The sequence below is a fragment of the Diachasma alloeum genome, unplaced genomic scaffold (assembly GCF_001412515.2).
Source record: "Diachasma alloeum isolate Michigan unplaced genomic scaffold, Dall2.0 Dall_scaffold_00494, whole genome shotgun sequence".
In the NCBI taxonomy this organism is placed as follows: domain Eukaryota; kingdom Metazoa; phylum Arthropoda; class Insecta; order Hymenoptera; family Braconidae; genus Diachasma; species Diachasma alloeum.
This window is the reverse complement of record NW_021680627.1, coordinates 412,740-427,748: the sequence shown is the minus strand read 5'-3', so window position 1 is coordinate 427,748 and position 15,009 is coordinate 412,740. Positions and strand designations below refer to the sequence as shown.

Here is a 15,009-nt window from a genome sequence, read left to right as displayed (position 1 = left end):
CCAAGTCATCTGTCCACGAGATGTTATTGTGCGAAACACGTCCGCGAATAGAAAGGAAAGAAATAAAAGGAGAAAAAAGTTCAAGTACTTGACGTACAGCATGAGAAACTCGTTTAGTGTGCGCCAGTATTCCGCCGTCAGTGGAGCGGTCAAATAATATTTGAGGAATTGTTGGCGGTTGGAAATTCACCGGTCGAAGGGGATAAAGTGAAAGCAAGTGTGGGGAATTGGGATTGCATGAGGCTTTTGGTGTTTCGCAATACAAGTTGTTTGGGTAATTGACGGGTTTGGTGTTGCCAATTGTTGAGATGACAACTATCAATGAGGATCTGCAGCGGGAGAGGGACAATTGTACGTTTGATCCGGAGGAGCTGACGCATACGCTCGATGGGGGTCCTGAGAAGACTGCGGCACGCAGGGAAAGAGGTGAAAATTACGAATTAATTGATGATTGTTCGAGGAACAGACTTTTGCATTCGAATTCATGGCTTTTCAACCGGGTGACGTTTCAACTACGAAAACTTGAGTCAACAGAACACAAACAAATGATGTCCTTAGCAAATTTATCAGAAAAGTTCTTCAAACGTTAATGACCAGTCAGAATATTTGTGTGTTTCCAAATTCGTGATTTTCATTGGTGGGTGTATTAACTTATCAATTTTTGTGTTCTCCATTGTTTATTGAATTGTGCGCCCAAACAACAATCGAAATATAGTAAAAAACTTGAGTGAATTTAAAATTGAATTTTAAAACTCAAAACATTAGATCATTAAATAATTATTGGTATTAAATTGTTATTGAATAATTGATTTTGTATAATTATCAATTGAAAGGAAAACTCGTCTTTACCGAATTACACATAAATCCTCATTTTGAAGACGAAAATGTACATCATCTCAACTGTCAATAGCTATCAGAATTTCTCATCATTTTTCCAGAGATTTCTCAGGTCGATGAAGGGAATAGATATTTTCCCTAGATTTCCAGAATGAAAAGGTCTATTCTAGTCGTCAATGTGTCGGGGTTGACTCGTCCACTCATTAGAATTTGTTTTTTGTTTTTTTTAAATTTAAACCGACAGTAGTCGCGCTATGAGCATTTCGCTCACGCAGCACTAGTCAGCCTACAGGACGTCTCTCCAGTGCGAGAGAGATACTGAAAAGAGCGCGCCTACTGACGGGTTATTAAGAACGGGTTTCGTTATTCTACGCCGGTCATGGTTTTATCTGGGCTCCAGTGTTTGGCGAATGGTACAATCAAAGTCTGAATTGTGAGATGGGAAGATACAATGCACTGACTCGGTGGAATTTCCTTTTAATATGTTCGATAGCGAATGTCCGAATGTTAAATGACGATAATAATGAGTCATTTTTTGAGAACATGTTCAAAACATGTTCAAAACGCCTTGAACATTAGTTATGGAATCAGCGTTAAATCTAGTCTAAAATCCATGTAACCCTACATATTTGCTGTGATGAACGAAGTTAAATGGACACTAAGGCCTGCTACGTTCTCTGAAGCCAAAAATATCCACTCAACAATACTTCTAAGTTACTGAAAACAATACGGTTCCATAACTGGGCCTCGTTTCTCAAGGGTTCCATGACTGGGTCACTGACGCTATTGTTTGCTGGAAATATCAGCTTTAAGAACTACTTGTCTTCAAGATAAATCGTCTTGGGCATTTCTAGTGGTGAATTTGGTGGACGTTGAGTCATTTAACTCATTTGATTTTGCTTTTTTTAAACATTGTTTTTATTCAAGAATGAGTTTAATTATCTCACGTTGGTCATTGTTTTATCTTGACTCCAGTATCTTTGACAAATGGGACAATCAAAGTCTGAAGTGTCACTGGGAAGATATCATGCATTCACTCGGTGGAATTTCCATTTGACATGCTCGGTAGCACACGTTCGAGGGTTAAATGATGTTAATAATTAATCATTTTTTGAGAACATGTTCAAGAGATATTGTTTGCCGGAAATATCAGCTTTAAGAAGTACTTGGCTTCAAGATAAATCGCTTGGCGGATTTCTAGCGGTCAATTTGGTAGACGTTGAGTCATTCCACTCATTTGAATTTGCTTTTTATAAATATTGTTCTTATTTAAGGATATCCAAGTGGTAAATTTTACTGCTCGGTACTGACCACACTGTAGATTCAACGATTTTCAATCATCAAATTTGTCAATTAAATTGCGCGAGAAAAATGTGAAAAAATCATGAATATTCAGCGTCATTCAAATAATATTTCGCACAGAATTATTATTCTTTTAGGCATCAAATCGATTTCTGGTAAAATTCTGAATATGAAATTTGTTACGATTCCGAACAAATAATATTTATGGTGAAAAATTGATTGTTCATAAATTATTTACAGAAAATGCTCGCAATATTTAAAAATTGCAATTTTAAAATTATTTCACCAATCTTCCTCCAAAAATAAACTTTCTAATTTTCTTTCAGATTTTTAAAAAGTTTTCTAATGCTTCAATATCGAGATTCAAATTCAGACCTGCAAAGTTTAAATAATAAAATATAAAAATGAGAACAGTCGATTGACTGTATAATGCACTTCGTCATTACATATCTATAAATTTCAAAGAGATACTGACGTCATTGCGCTTTGTCATCATCATTTAGACGTTATATGCAGCCCTAACTTTTTCCTACAAAAAAATCCTCATGAAATGTTCCTCTCCGCCAAATCGTGAGATGATTTCCAATAACAGATGTGAGAGTGTCGGAATAATGAATTAGCTAAAAATACTTTTGATCGAGACAAATTAGTTTCTCCAAACTTTCCCCAAAACTGAAGGAAACAGGAAATTCCAGAGACCTTTCTTGTGGCTTCGAACTTCCTCCGATAAAGATGTCCCCGCGACCACAAGTCTATCGAAAACTCTTCTGTCCAATAATTAAGTCGAATGGTCTCGTTGATCGGTCATTACGATGACTCTGCAAGAGTTTCACGGGACAATGTAATTTTTTTCCGTGGATTTTCACGAATTGGGAATACTACAGACATTCCCCAGCTGTTTTTTTGTCGGTTTACGCAATGAAAAGTATTTTTCTGACCCCTCAGAACCTGTTTCTCTTGGACAGAGGTTGTAGTCCAGTTAAATCAAGTTTTTACCCCTCTGCTTCCAGAGCAATACTTTCTGAATGATCCTGAGCTGCAGGATGACGTACCTGCGACGTACAAGAGCCACAAAGAGGTGTACGAGGATGCCGTCAGGAGGGCATGTATTCTCCTAAAGAAAGTGCAACAGTTGCAGGATTTGGGAAAGGGGGAGATCGATATGTACTCGTTAGTATGCAGTTTACTGAACAGATGCACTCACTCATTCGCAGTCACTCGAGTCATTTGCATTGCGATAAATAGTAATTAGAGTGAGGCACACTCGGCGTTAATCACTACATTTGCATCGACGTGTGTTCACTGTGAACATTACTACGAGTGGATGAGCGCTGTCACGATTACAAATACATGTGGAAACATTCAATTAAAAAATTCATTTTTATGCATTCTTAGAAATTTCAGTGTCCGATAGAGAACAGAATCCATGGGAGATTCAGACTATTTTCTGTGAAACTATCTATAAAAGATTTTATAATGAATATCTCATGACATAATTTTTCATCGTTGCTTCCTTGGCTTTTCAATGCGAAATTAAAAAATTAGGAGGGAAAACTCATTCAGAGAATGCATGCTGTGGGTTTTTATAGGCAAAATGGCAATAGAATAATGCATTTAAAAATTATGATCGAGAGGGGACCGTACAGTAACTGGAAATTGGCAGAATGAGGTCGAATAATTTTTTTTTCATCCCACAGATACTTTTTCATACTTGAAAATGAGATTTGACTCGTTGAAATCGGTCCATTTGATCGAGTTCCATTTCATTGATTTAAAGTCGATTAACGGCAGTTCGTTCCACCTCGTTCTCCCTTATTTCCACTGAAAATTGGTAAGAAAAAAATTTCCTAACGGAAGCCTCAGGAAAACTGCGTATCATCACTCGACACTTCTTCTACATTTCATCATCTTTTCTGATGGCAAAAAAGCATGCCACACGTCGACACTAAGAGAAAATCGAACGAATGCACAAACAAGTCTTCTTGGGTCCATAAAAATTACAAGTTAAAAATGAAAAAAAATTGAATTGTTTGATTTGATTTGAATTAAAAAGTCTCAAACATGAATAATCGATCAGCTTCCACCGGCAATCAAAGAATTCACACGAATTTTTTATCCCATTCTGTCTCATGTCCATAAAAAAGGCACGAAATCAATTTCGAACGAATGCACAAACAAGTCTTCTTGGGACCATAAAAATTGCAAGTTAAAAATGAACAAAAAATTGAATTGTTTGATTTGATTTGAATTGAAAAGTCTCAAACATGAATAATCGATCAGCTTCCACCAGCAATCAAAGAATTCACACGAATTTTTTATCCCATTCTGTCTCATGTCCATAAAAAAGGCACGAAATCAATTTCCCAACGAATGCCGCAGGAATATTTCCATACATGGCAGATGAGCATTTATTGAGGCAATTGGTGAAGCTAAAATTACTGGTATTGGTAATGATTATAATGATTTTAGACAAGTGCTGGGGGGCATGCTGGGCAGTGGAATTTGCAAAGATGGTAACCCATTAGCTCTACATTACGTCATGTTTATACCGGCTATTATGGGGCAGGGTACCGTTGAGCAGCAGGGCTACTGGATCTCTCGGGCATGGGCATGCAATATCATTGGAACTTACGCACAGGTACTCGACGGCAGAAATGTGGAATGATCGGCATTTTCCCTTTCGGTCAGGTCAGGCGTAAATGACCGGTTTCTGACCCTCACCGAATTTTCTATGCAAAATGACCGTCACAGTTAAGCTGCGTTAAACATGAGCCAAAATGCCCAAAAATCGTCTATATAGTTGCAAATTGGCCACGCGGAGAGAAATATTCAATAAAAATTGCGTATTTTTAGGGAATTCCGGAGCGAAATGTGGTTGTAGGAAATTTTACGGAACTGTCACGGAATTTTTCCCGAGCGTTGTAATTTTTACCTGAAACTCCTGTGAAAAATTACGATACCGTCACTTAAATTTTCTGAATCGATTCTGTAATCGGTGAGTGAACTGTGAGTTCCGAAATTTTTGCTGAACATTTCTCTCCGTGCATCATTTCTATTTTGCTCATTTTTTTCTGATTATGTGGTGGTCATTGGCGGTCATTTAACCGGTCATTTTTGTCACTCACAATCCGCAACTGAACTGATTCTACTTCTTTTAACAGACAGAACTGGGACATGGAACATTCATTAGGGGATTGGAAACAACAGCTGTTTATGACCCAGAGACTAAAGAATTTGTTCTCAACAGCCCGACTAGAACTTCGTACAAATGGTGGCCCGGAGGATGTACGTAAAGTTGAAAGAGTAGATTTTTTGCATTTTGTTTTACCATACAATGAACTCAATAATAAGTGAGAAAACTAATTATGCTGTGAGAAATTTCCTCAGCTGCAAAAAATATCTGCAATGTAGAATTGAGTTATGAGGCAACAGAATTGTATATTTCGTTTATTTAGCTCGTCATTTACGGGTGAAAAAATATTGTTGAATAGGTTTCTTGGATTTTTTTCAGTGGGACAAACAGCGAATTATGCTATCGTTGTAGCTCAGCTTTACACTCAAGGTGAATGTAAGGGGATTCACCCTTTCATTGTCCAACTGAGAGATGAAGAGACTCACGAACCGATTCCAGGTAATTCTTAATTAATCTTATTCATTGAATAATACAATGATCTTTAAAAAAAAATTTTACGCGTTGTTACACATTGTTTCATGTCTTCCTCTGACAAAAAAATCGTGCCCAATTTCTAAAAAAATCAAATTTTCCTCTCCAGGAATAAAAATAGGCGAAATTGGAACAAAATTAGGCATGAATGGCACAAACAATGGCTTTCTCGGCTTTGATAACGTCCGAATTCCCCGTGACCATATGCTAATGAAGAATTCCCAAGTCCTCGAGGACGGCACATACATCAAGCCCAAGACTGATAAGCTTACATATGGAACGATGATGTTTGTCAGAGTTGTATTAGTTACAGATATTGCGAGATATTTATCCAAAGCGGTTACAATTGCCGTCAGATACAGTGCGGTTAGACGTCAGAGTCAGATAAAAGCCGAGTGAGTATGATGTTCCACATTAGTTTACATGAGTAGACAATCTCGATTTATCTATCCAATGAATTTCTTCATTTGCAGCCAACCCGAGTGTCAAATCATCGACTTTGTAACTCAACAGTATAAACTATTTCCACATTTAGCTGCATGTTTGTCATTCTCATTGTCAGCAGAATGGATCTGGCAGATGTATAATAGTGTGTCTGCTGAACTATATCAGGGAGAATTGGAGAGACTTCCAGAGGTAAAACAATTAGAATCATTTTTTATTATAAATTTAATGACAAATGTGTGAGAGAAAACGAATAGGATCTCTAGGAATTTTTTTGCTCATCCACTTCTGTTTTATTTGTTTCATTTGTTTCATTGTCATTGATCAAATCATTCTCGATCCATTATTAAATTAGAATTACCGTTAAAATTTGAAGTAGTCAATTCGTTAATACCACTCTAAAAATTGTTAATTATTAACAATATTATTGTTAATTATTAAAGTAATCATCACTTTAAATATTCAAATTCCGAATCATTTTATCAATCAATAATCAAGTTGTAAAGATTGACGATCATTTGGTAAACCGAAAATTCTTTTTATGAAATTTAGTATTGCTTACTTGATAGAAAATTGACAGTTCCATATTTTCAATTATTTTACTTTGATTATTTTTAAATTTCGGTGAGTATATTTAAACCTTAGTCAACGTCAGTCACAAATTCCGTTAATATAGAAGAGTTCTATGAATGAATGAATAACGAGCTTTAAACTAAAAATCAAGTAATTATTCCCTTTGATTTCAGTTGCACGCGCTAGCATGTTGCCTGAAAGCCGTGGCCTCCTCGGACGCAGCCAATGGAGTGGAACAACTGCGACTATCGTGCGGTGGTCACGGTTACATGACAGCGAGTAATTTGCCAGCGACTTATGGCCTGCTAACAGCGGTATGTACTTACGAGGGTGAGAATACTGTATTATTACTGCAAACAGCTCGCTACCTGGTGAAAGCCTACAGGCAAGCAGTGAGTGGTAACACCCTCACTCCGACAGTCGATTACCTGTCGATATTATGGAAAGGGGGTAAACAGAGGCCCTGGAAGAATACCCTGACGTGCATCGTGACAGGGCACCAGGCAGTGGCAGCTGGCAAGATAAAACTGGCAACTGACAACATGGACCGGAGGATCAGGGCTGGGGAGTGCCCCGAGGACGCCTGGAATCACACGAGCATCGAGCTGGCTCAGGCTGCTGAGTCACACTGTCGAGTCTTCATGGTCTCGCGGTTTGTCGAGTGGATCAAGTCCAGGGAGAACGTCTCGAAGGAGCTTTTAGATGTCCTCAAGCAACTCTGCGAGCTCTACGCTATCTACTGGGTCCTCCAGAGGGTTGGGGACTTTCTCAGGTTCTCGTGTCTGAGGTCTCAGGATGTACCAGTTCTCGAGAAACGTCTGCAGGAGCTTCTTGGGGAAATTAGGGTCAATGCTGTGGGCATTGTCGATGGCTTCGACATCAGTGACGAGGTGCTGGGCTCTGCGCTTGGGGCTTATGATGGAAATGTCTATGAGAGACTCTATCAGGAGGCCATGAAGAGCCCGTTGAATAAGGAGACTGTTAACAAGTCTTTTCATCTGTATTTGAAACCTCTACTCAAGAGTAATTTGTAGGCATTTTATTGGACAGGGGGGGGGAGGTAAGAAGGATTTGAGAATTTTGGCGAATGAAAGGGGCGAGTGAAACTCTTCGGGTCGTACTTGTCATGTTATCAATATGATAGTCATGTTAATTATTGAATTATTCTGGGATTGGGGGATTTCAGGGAAAAAGAACAAATGGACTTTGAGATTTTTCTCTAGAATCAGTCGTCCTGGGAATGATTTCGTGATAATTGGAGTAAGATGCATTAATTCATGTTTAAGTATTCCAGGGCATATACATTTTCATTCTTGCCAAATTTTACAATTTTCTGGCATTTATCTCTGGGGCAATTTGACGAGAAGTCACATCAACATGAAATACTTCATGCTGCACTCCGTACTCCAGTGCAATCGATCATTGTGCCTTTATGATATTTTTATGAATGGAATTATATTTTTGATTGAGAATTTTGAATTGTTAGAAGAGTTTACATTTTCTTACGGTGAGGTGTTCCTTGATAGTAAAATTTAATACTCGTTAAGTAGAGTAGTGAGAAATGTTTACGATACTGTTGATGAGAGGATATATTTTCAATAAAATTATGCTTCAATCGTATGACAGTTGTAAGTTTGTTTATTGGTATTCATGATCGTTAATTTTTATTGAATCATTATTATCGACAGATCACACTTACGATGATTTACACTTCCAGTGGTGAATATAAAATGGATGGATGAAGAGTTTGATTTTATGAGACTAATGTTCGACTGTTGAAAACAGTTGATTCGATGCGACTTTAATGATGCATTCTTTTTTTCTCGTTTATTATTCACTGTTTCTTCTAATTAGAGCTGAGGCTCGAGGTCAAGCTGACTCTCTTCGTGAATCTCTTCTTCACCATCTGCTTCGTTCCTCTGTACACCCACCACTGAAAGGAAATCGTAATTACTCTAGCAATTATTGATGGGGTCACACGTCAGTTCAACTGGAGACGTTTCATCCTAATAATAATGTCATTTAATATTAATTTTTGATTTAAAAAAATATACAGGGGCTTTTTGAGGTTCAATTTTGCATGATGAACAGAGGTGCCAAAAAAATTTTTAAATACTATTACAGGAATCTGATTTTATCGGCCAAAATTGTCTCCGGCCACTCAAAATTAAGAATTAAATTTTTTTTAAATTGAATAAAATAGTTTTTTGAATAAAATGTCCGGAAACTTGGGGTCAAATGGGACTCAAATGGAAACTCTGATGTTCGACAAAAAAAATAGAACAACATTTCACTGGAGAAAAAATAGCCGAAGTACTTGGATAGCCTCAGTTATAAAAAAACACGAGAGGGGATGCATTTTGATATTTATTTGTTTAGCAAAATTTCTATTAATATCTAAAGGAAACTCTCGCCCAAATGTTATGTATAAACTTCATTTATTAATACTAACTCTATGTTTAATGGTCCTCATGCATCTACCTGGTCTTTTATTACTCTATTACGGACAGGTGCATTTTTTTCTACTGTTTCCATTAATTCTCCATTCTTTCTGTGAAAATTCACTCATTCTAATTGATCCTCATAAAAAATTTCGGGCATATAATCGATCCATTGAACATAAAGCTACTTTGGTTGACCAATACACTTAATAATGTATCTTCTCCCGCATTTTTCATAATTAAGGAACGAAAATTTGTGACTATTAAAAAAAAATAAAAAAATACGTTGGGAATTTTTTTTAAGATTGATTTTTCGATTAAAGAAAATTTGAGAAGGGGATGAAGAGTCTCATGATGAATTGTCGTCTAAAAATTCCTGGAACTCCGGGCTTTTCAATATAAAAAATTATTTACTTTGAAACCCCGAAAGGAGACAGTCAACAAGAAGAGCATGAGTGCCAGTAGTAGAGTGGAATATTTCTGAAAAAAAAATTTGAAATTGAAATGAAAGATTATATTTACGAAATTGATATTTCAATACTCAACAGACCCACGTCGTGAAGTAACTGATAATCAACGGCACAAGCGCTGTGATCCAACTCCACTTCAGCACCCCAAATATCGGTGCTGTTTTTCCATGTGTTACAGTTCCCTTAGACCCTTTCTCCTTCATGATGATAGAATTTAAAGCCCCAAGAGAATGCTTTTCTACCGAATCACCGACGAGTCTTTCGTCCTGTTGGAGCCAACTAACTTCGAAAAATCGTTCCCGTCATTTTCCAAAATCCGATGATGAAAATACTGAATGAAAATACATCGATAAACAAGGGCCTGAGCACGTGCGGATGCAAATCCTCAACGAGTGAAAGCAAAACGTTGAATATACGGCACATTGCTAGCATTATCTGCAGTCCTACCTCGTCTTTCCATTTTCGTAAATACGCCCACGATGAAAATTATCTATAGAATTCCTCCGCCATTCTATTTCTCTCCTTAAAAAAATCTTTTTTTAGAGCCTTCCCTCCTCCCATCAAAAGAGTGGGTTCAGAATGTTCGGCGATCGAGAGAAGCTGTGGTATCCTAAACGGTTGTAATTATTCTGATATACAATTTCTATTGATCAACTTTCCGATCCTAAAAGAGCAATTGACTCGTTTCTATTATTTTTACAATCGTTTCCATTAAAAATTTTTTAAAATCTCCTTTTTCGATGCGAAAAAAGGGACGGAATTTCGTGTCACAAAAATGACGAAAAAAATATTGATCATTACTAAAAAGGCAAGCAATTAAGCAATTGTATTAATGTTTCTTTGTACTGTAGTAAATAAATTACGGTAAGGAATAAACGAAAACAAAAAATAGGTCAATGAATACGTTTTGTCCCTTAAGGATATCCAAAAAAAATTATTCGTCGAGGAGTCAAGTCCTCAAACGTCAAATATTCACAATAACAACACTTCACACATTGTAAAATCTGTGCTTGCAGTGTTTTCCTCCCACAATTTATTGCAGAATCTGCAGAGTGGGTCGAAACGTAAGTTTATTTATGCTCAAACCGAGTTTTCAATTTTATTTTCCTCCAGTAACCGCAAGGCCGATGTAAAATTCACTCAGACTTGTAAAGATGAATTTTTATCAAATTAAAATTGGAATAATAACACCACAAACATTAATCTTATACAGTAGTGTTTATTTACAGAATAGGAGCGACCACATACAATAATTGTTATTCATACTAATATAGTGCAATTATCGTTAATTCATGTTTTCATCTTCTGTTAATTAATTATAACGTATTATGTTTATTCCTACGCGTCCGCGAGCGCACGAACGCGAAAGCCTGTGTAATTATTCAATCATTTCTCACATCGTCATAATAATAACCACCAGTTTAGGATTTTTTTTTTCAATTAAATTTTCACGTGTAATTATTTCACAGATGGTTCATATCGACCATAATGAAATGAAATATATATATTTTGAAATAACGAGGACAAGCAAAACGAGGAAAAACATTACAACAGGGGAAAATTTGTATACTCGATTAACGAAGGCGGAAATTGTTATTTTCGGTTAAACTCTGCACTCACGGGCGAATAAGTACATATACATGTATATATGGGATGTTCCAGTGAGTTTTGTGGATGAGATTGATATATACACATATATGTAGATATGCTGGGGGGAGGGGGGAGGGGAATATATCGATTACTCAACGATTTGAAGACTGGGGAAGGGGTAAATGATAGTAATTAACGATACGTTTTAATAACTATTAAATATTTGTCATTATGTTATCTTTCGCAAAAATTATCATTTCATTCGTCCACCTGGTCTGTTGTATCAGACACATTATAATTTTTTTTTCTCCATCTCTTATGCTCAATTGCTATAAGTATTATTGAATACACCCTCTTATAAAATATGATTTCATTATAATTATCATTTTTCTTCTTAATTAAAAAGTAGACAATTGGGCTTTTTCTTTATATCAATTTATCAATTTTTATGTTCATTTTATTGAGTGATTGAATGAGCTCGCGCTGAGTTTACAAATCACTGGGGATTATTCAATGACATTTCTTCAGGTTTTGTGGATTTTGAGCAGGTGAGAAAATCCATAATTTCATATTTGTATGAATTCTGCTGTTCGCAGAATGTTTCGATTGTAAATGATGGAAATCGTTGGACACATGTGTCATTGTAGTAAATAATGGAGAATCACTTTACGAGATGAAGACATACGTGAGAAATATCTTCACCGACTCTTCAATACAAAAAGTTTCGTGCAAAATGGGAGGGAGACCTTTTTTGTAGGGAATCTTATCATCTGCGAAAAAAGTCTCCTGAGATTCGTCATCGAGATAATTGCGGAATCAATGGTTGAAGGGTTGAATAGAGTTGATGTACTTGTCTGGTGTAATTGGATTTTATGCTTTTTTCTTTCTATTGATGATTGATTTTAGTCGTGATAATCGTACCTGTCTTGCCAGTTTCCCCGATTTCCGATGCATGTGGACAATTAATTAATAGCTAACGATGCATCCTGTCTGTGGTTTTTCTCGGTTTATTACGATGGAGATTTTAAAATTCTGACTTGAATCGAGACAAATGGAGATTTCTGGAGGGACTTGAGGATTAGGACGTGTATCACCTAATGATGATGATGATGATGATTTTATTAAATCGACACGTGATCCTCGCTTCGCCGAGGAGAAACGAAATTTACAGTTGGAGATAGACAGAGAGAAAAAAGAAATGTCAAAAATCACATTTATATTGAAAACCAAGTGCCTCTGGGACGAGACTGTTCCAACGAATTCGTGAAGAGAATTTTTCACTGCATTTCATCAGCTGCAGAAAAAATCTCTCGATGAATTCTCAAACCGATTCATTCCGGAGATCCTTGCGAAAAAACCCATCACTGCAGCATTAATTTATTCAATGTTTGTTTTCTCATAAATAATCATGGATTCACGCACGACACCAATCAACTTTGCGCCAATGTGCGTTTATTTATTCAAATGAAAACTGTCATGGTTACAAAAAAAAAGTTCAATCGAAAGTCATATCAACGTATGACTCGCCTAATTCCACACTAACTGCCAAAAACATGCGCAATTAGATTTCATAATAAATAATTACGTACTTCACAGTGAAAAGAAACACTTTTTACTCTTGACTTCATCAGAAATGAAGAAGTTGTAACAATGAAGTATAAATTGTTATTGTTTTGCAACGAATTTAAAATGCTTCGCTAGTGCAATTTTTCGTCGGAATGTAACAAATATTTTGGTGAATTGTCCAACTGGTAGACGATGGATTTCTTTTTTTCTTTCAATTGCAGTTTACCTACGATGTGAGGAGAATCGATGCTGCTCTAAGGTGGAATTCAATGCTCTTACCCATACCATATTCATATTTCTTAGATTAATGTGGCAGTATCGGTGTGATATTCATCGTTTTTAATAAATTTCGTTCAATAGTTCTGTTGCGAAATGAGTGAACGTAACTATTTCACCATTTTGTCATGGTTTTAGAAATAAAGAGATATGTATCTCTTTATTTTGTACCCTAGAGCCACTCGTTAGTGAGATATTGTCTTCGAAATGAAACAACTCGAAATTCGAATTGACTAATTTGACATTTACCTCGAAAACCGTTTGTTAAAAAAAAAATGTTATGAGGACTTTTTTTTAGCTGAAGAAATTTGTAGCAGAAAGTGTCTTCTGACATTTTTTTCTAAAACTACTCTCTATCGAGATAATTCCAAATTTAGCAGAATGTGAATGAACTATTCTCGCTACTCTCCATGTATTTTTCAAACTAATAATTTTGAACGATAATGTAATCAGAATTTTTCCACTGACGAAATTTCCAAGAAAAATTATCTCCTGACTGCGCACCACAAGAACTAAAAAACAAAATAATTACGTTCCACCTCTTCGCCACCGTTCCAATCATACATCTGTCCCCCCCATCGTATACACAATTCCCTACCCTCAAATATTTTTCCATCCGCATAATTTACTGAGTTATCCATGTTTCATTGTTAAATATCATCTGTCTCTCGATAATCGACGTATCGAATACAATGGTAGGAAAGTGTCGAATTTACAAATAGCCGTAGAATTAACGATTAAATATTAAATCCTACCAATATTTAGATACAAATGTTTGAGAAAAGTAAAATGCCACCGTAGACGCGTTTTAATTCACATATCCATTAAATCCTCTCTATTTCAATTAATCTCTAGTTGCCAGTTTCAGTGTATCCCAATGAACACCAATTCGAATGATTACAATTACTAATTAATCAATAAAAAGACAATCAACTCTGGGACGAGCAAAAAAAAATCTCAATAATCCACAATTTTCATCGAATTAACCGTGCAAATAAATAATTACTGCACCCAATCGCACAATAAATACAATTAAAAAAAAAACACGAAGAGATCTCTTGGATCAAGTTTCGGCATAATTTCACGATCAATATGGCAAACGTGTGTTTCAGTCAGTCAAGACTCGTGTGCGCTACTCCATGGGGGGCGGGTGAGGGGGAGGGGGGAGAGAGGGGTTAGACTAAAACTGCAGTTCCTCTCTCGTTCCAGCTGGCGAAAACCCCCCAAAACCCCAGTACAATAATTCGTTAAATCGAATAAAAATCATTAGCCACTGGAAAAAGACAGGACTGCACAATTTCCTCATCATCTGTGTCACAATTACCCACAATAAATCCTCCAGTAATCGAGGATTGTCATGAAGGGAAATTACTTGACTGAGGAGACCAGGGAGACCAACGGACGCAAAAGGGATTCTCTCGAAACATAAAAAGTGGAGGAGATGGACTCTTGGGAGGATCCACGACCCCCCGGAGCCTCTCTTCCATCAGTTGCCACCGTACAAAGGCGTAATGTAAAAAAAAGAAAATAAAAAAAAAACATTATTGGAGGATTTGGACGACTCACAATAAACTTCTCTCAGTCCTATACACATACACACATTATTTTTTTTCCACTCGTATTTATCACTCGTTCTATGTAAAACGCATTTGGAATTTCTGGGGGGTGTGTTTTGAGCAGGGATCGAGGTTTTTTTTTTCTGTTGATTGTTGCTTGTGAAGGGGATTTTTAGGGGGTTCCGTTGGGGTGGTGAGAAGACAGAAGAAATTTTTTAGAATGTCTTCTGCATTGTGAGAGGAGTTGGGGCGGGCTGAGGGAAAGAGAGAGAGAGAGAGAGGGGGGGGGG

General features: G+C 36.7%; 1 protein-coding gene across 1 annotated transcript; it reads left to right on the top strand.

The window, feature by feature from the left end:
* The first annotated feature begins 19 nt into the window (after positions 1–19).
* On the top strand, positions 20–8,440 carry LOC107042574 (probable peroxisomal acyl-coenzyme A oxidase 1). The gene is made up of 8 exons (XM_015263670.1): positions 20–426; positions 3,150–3,309; positions 4,609–4,777; positions 5,301–5,424; positions 5,651–5,770; positions 5,913–6,198; positions 6,277–6,439; positions 6,994–8,440. The coding sequence occupies exons 1-8, from the start codon at positions 309–311 to the stop codon at positions 7,852–7,854; spliced, it is 2,001 nt and encodes a 666-aa protein (XP_015119156.1). The 5' UTR covers positions 20–308; the 3' UTR covers positions 7,855–8,440.
* Positions 8,441–15,009: the final 6,569 nt, after the last annotated feature.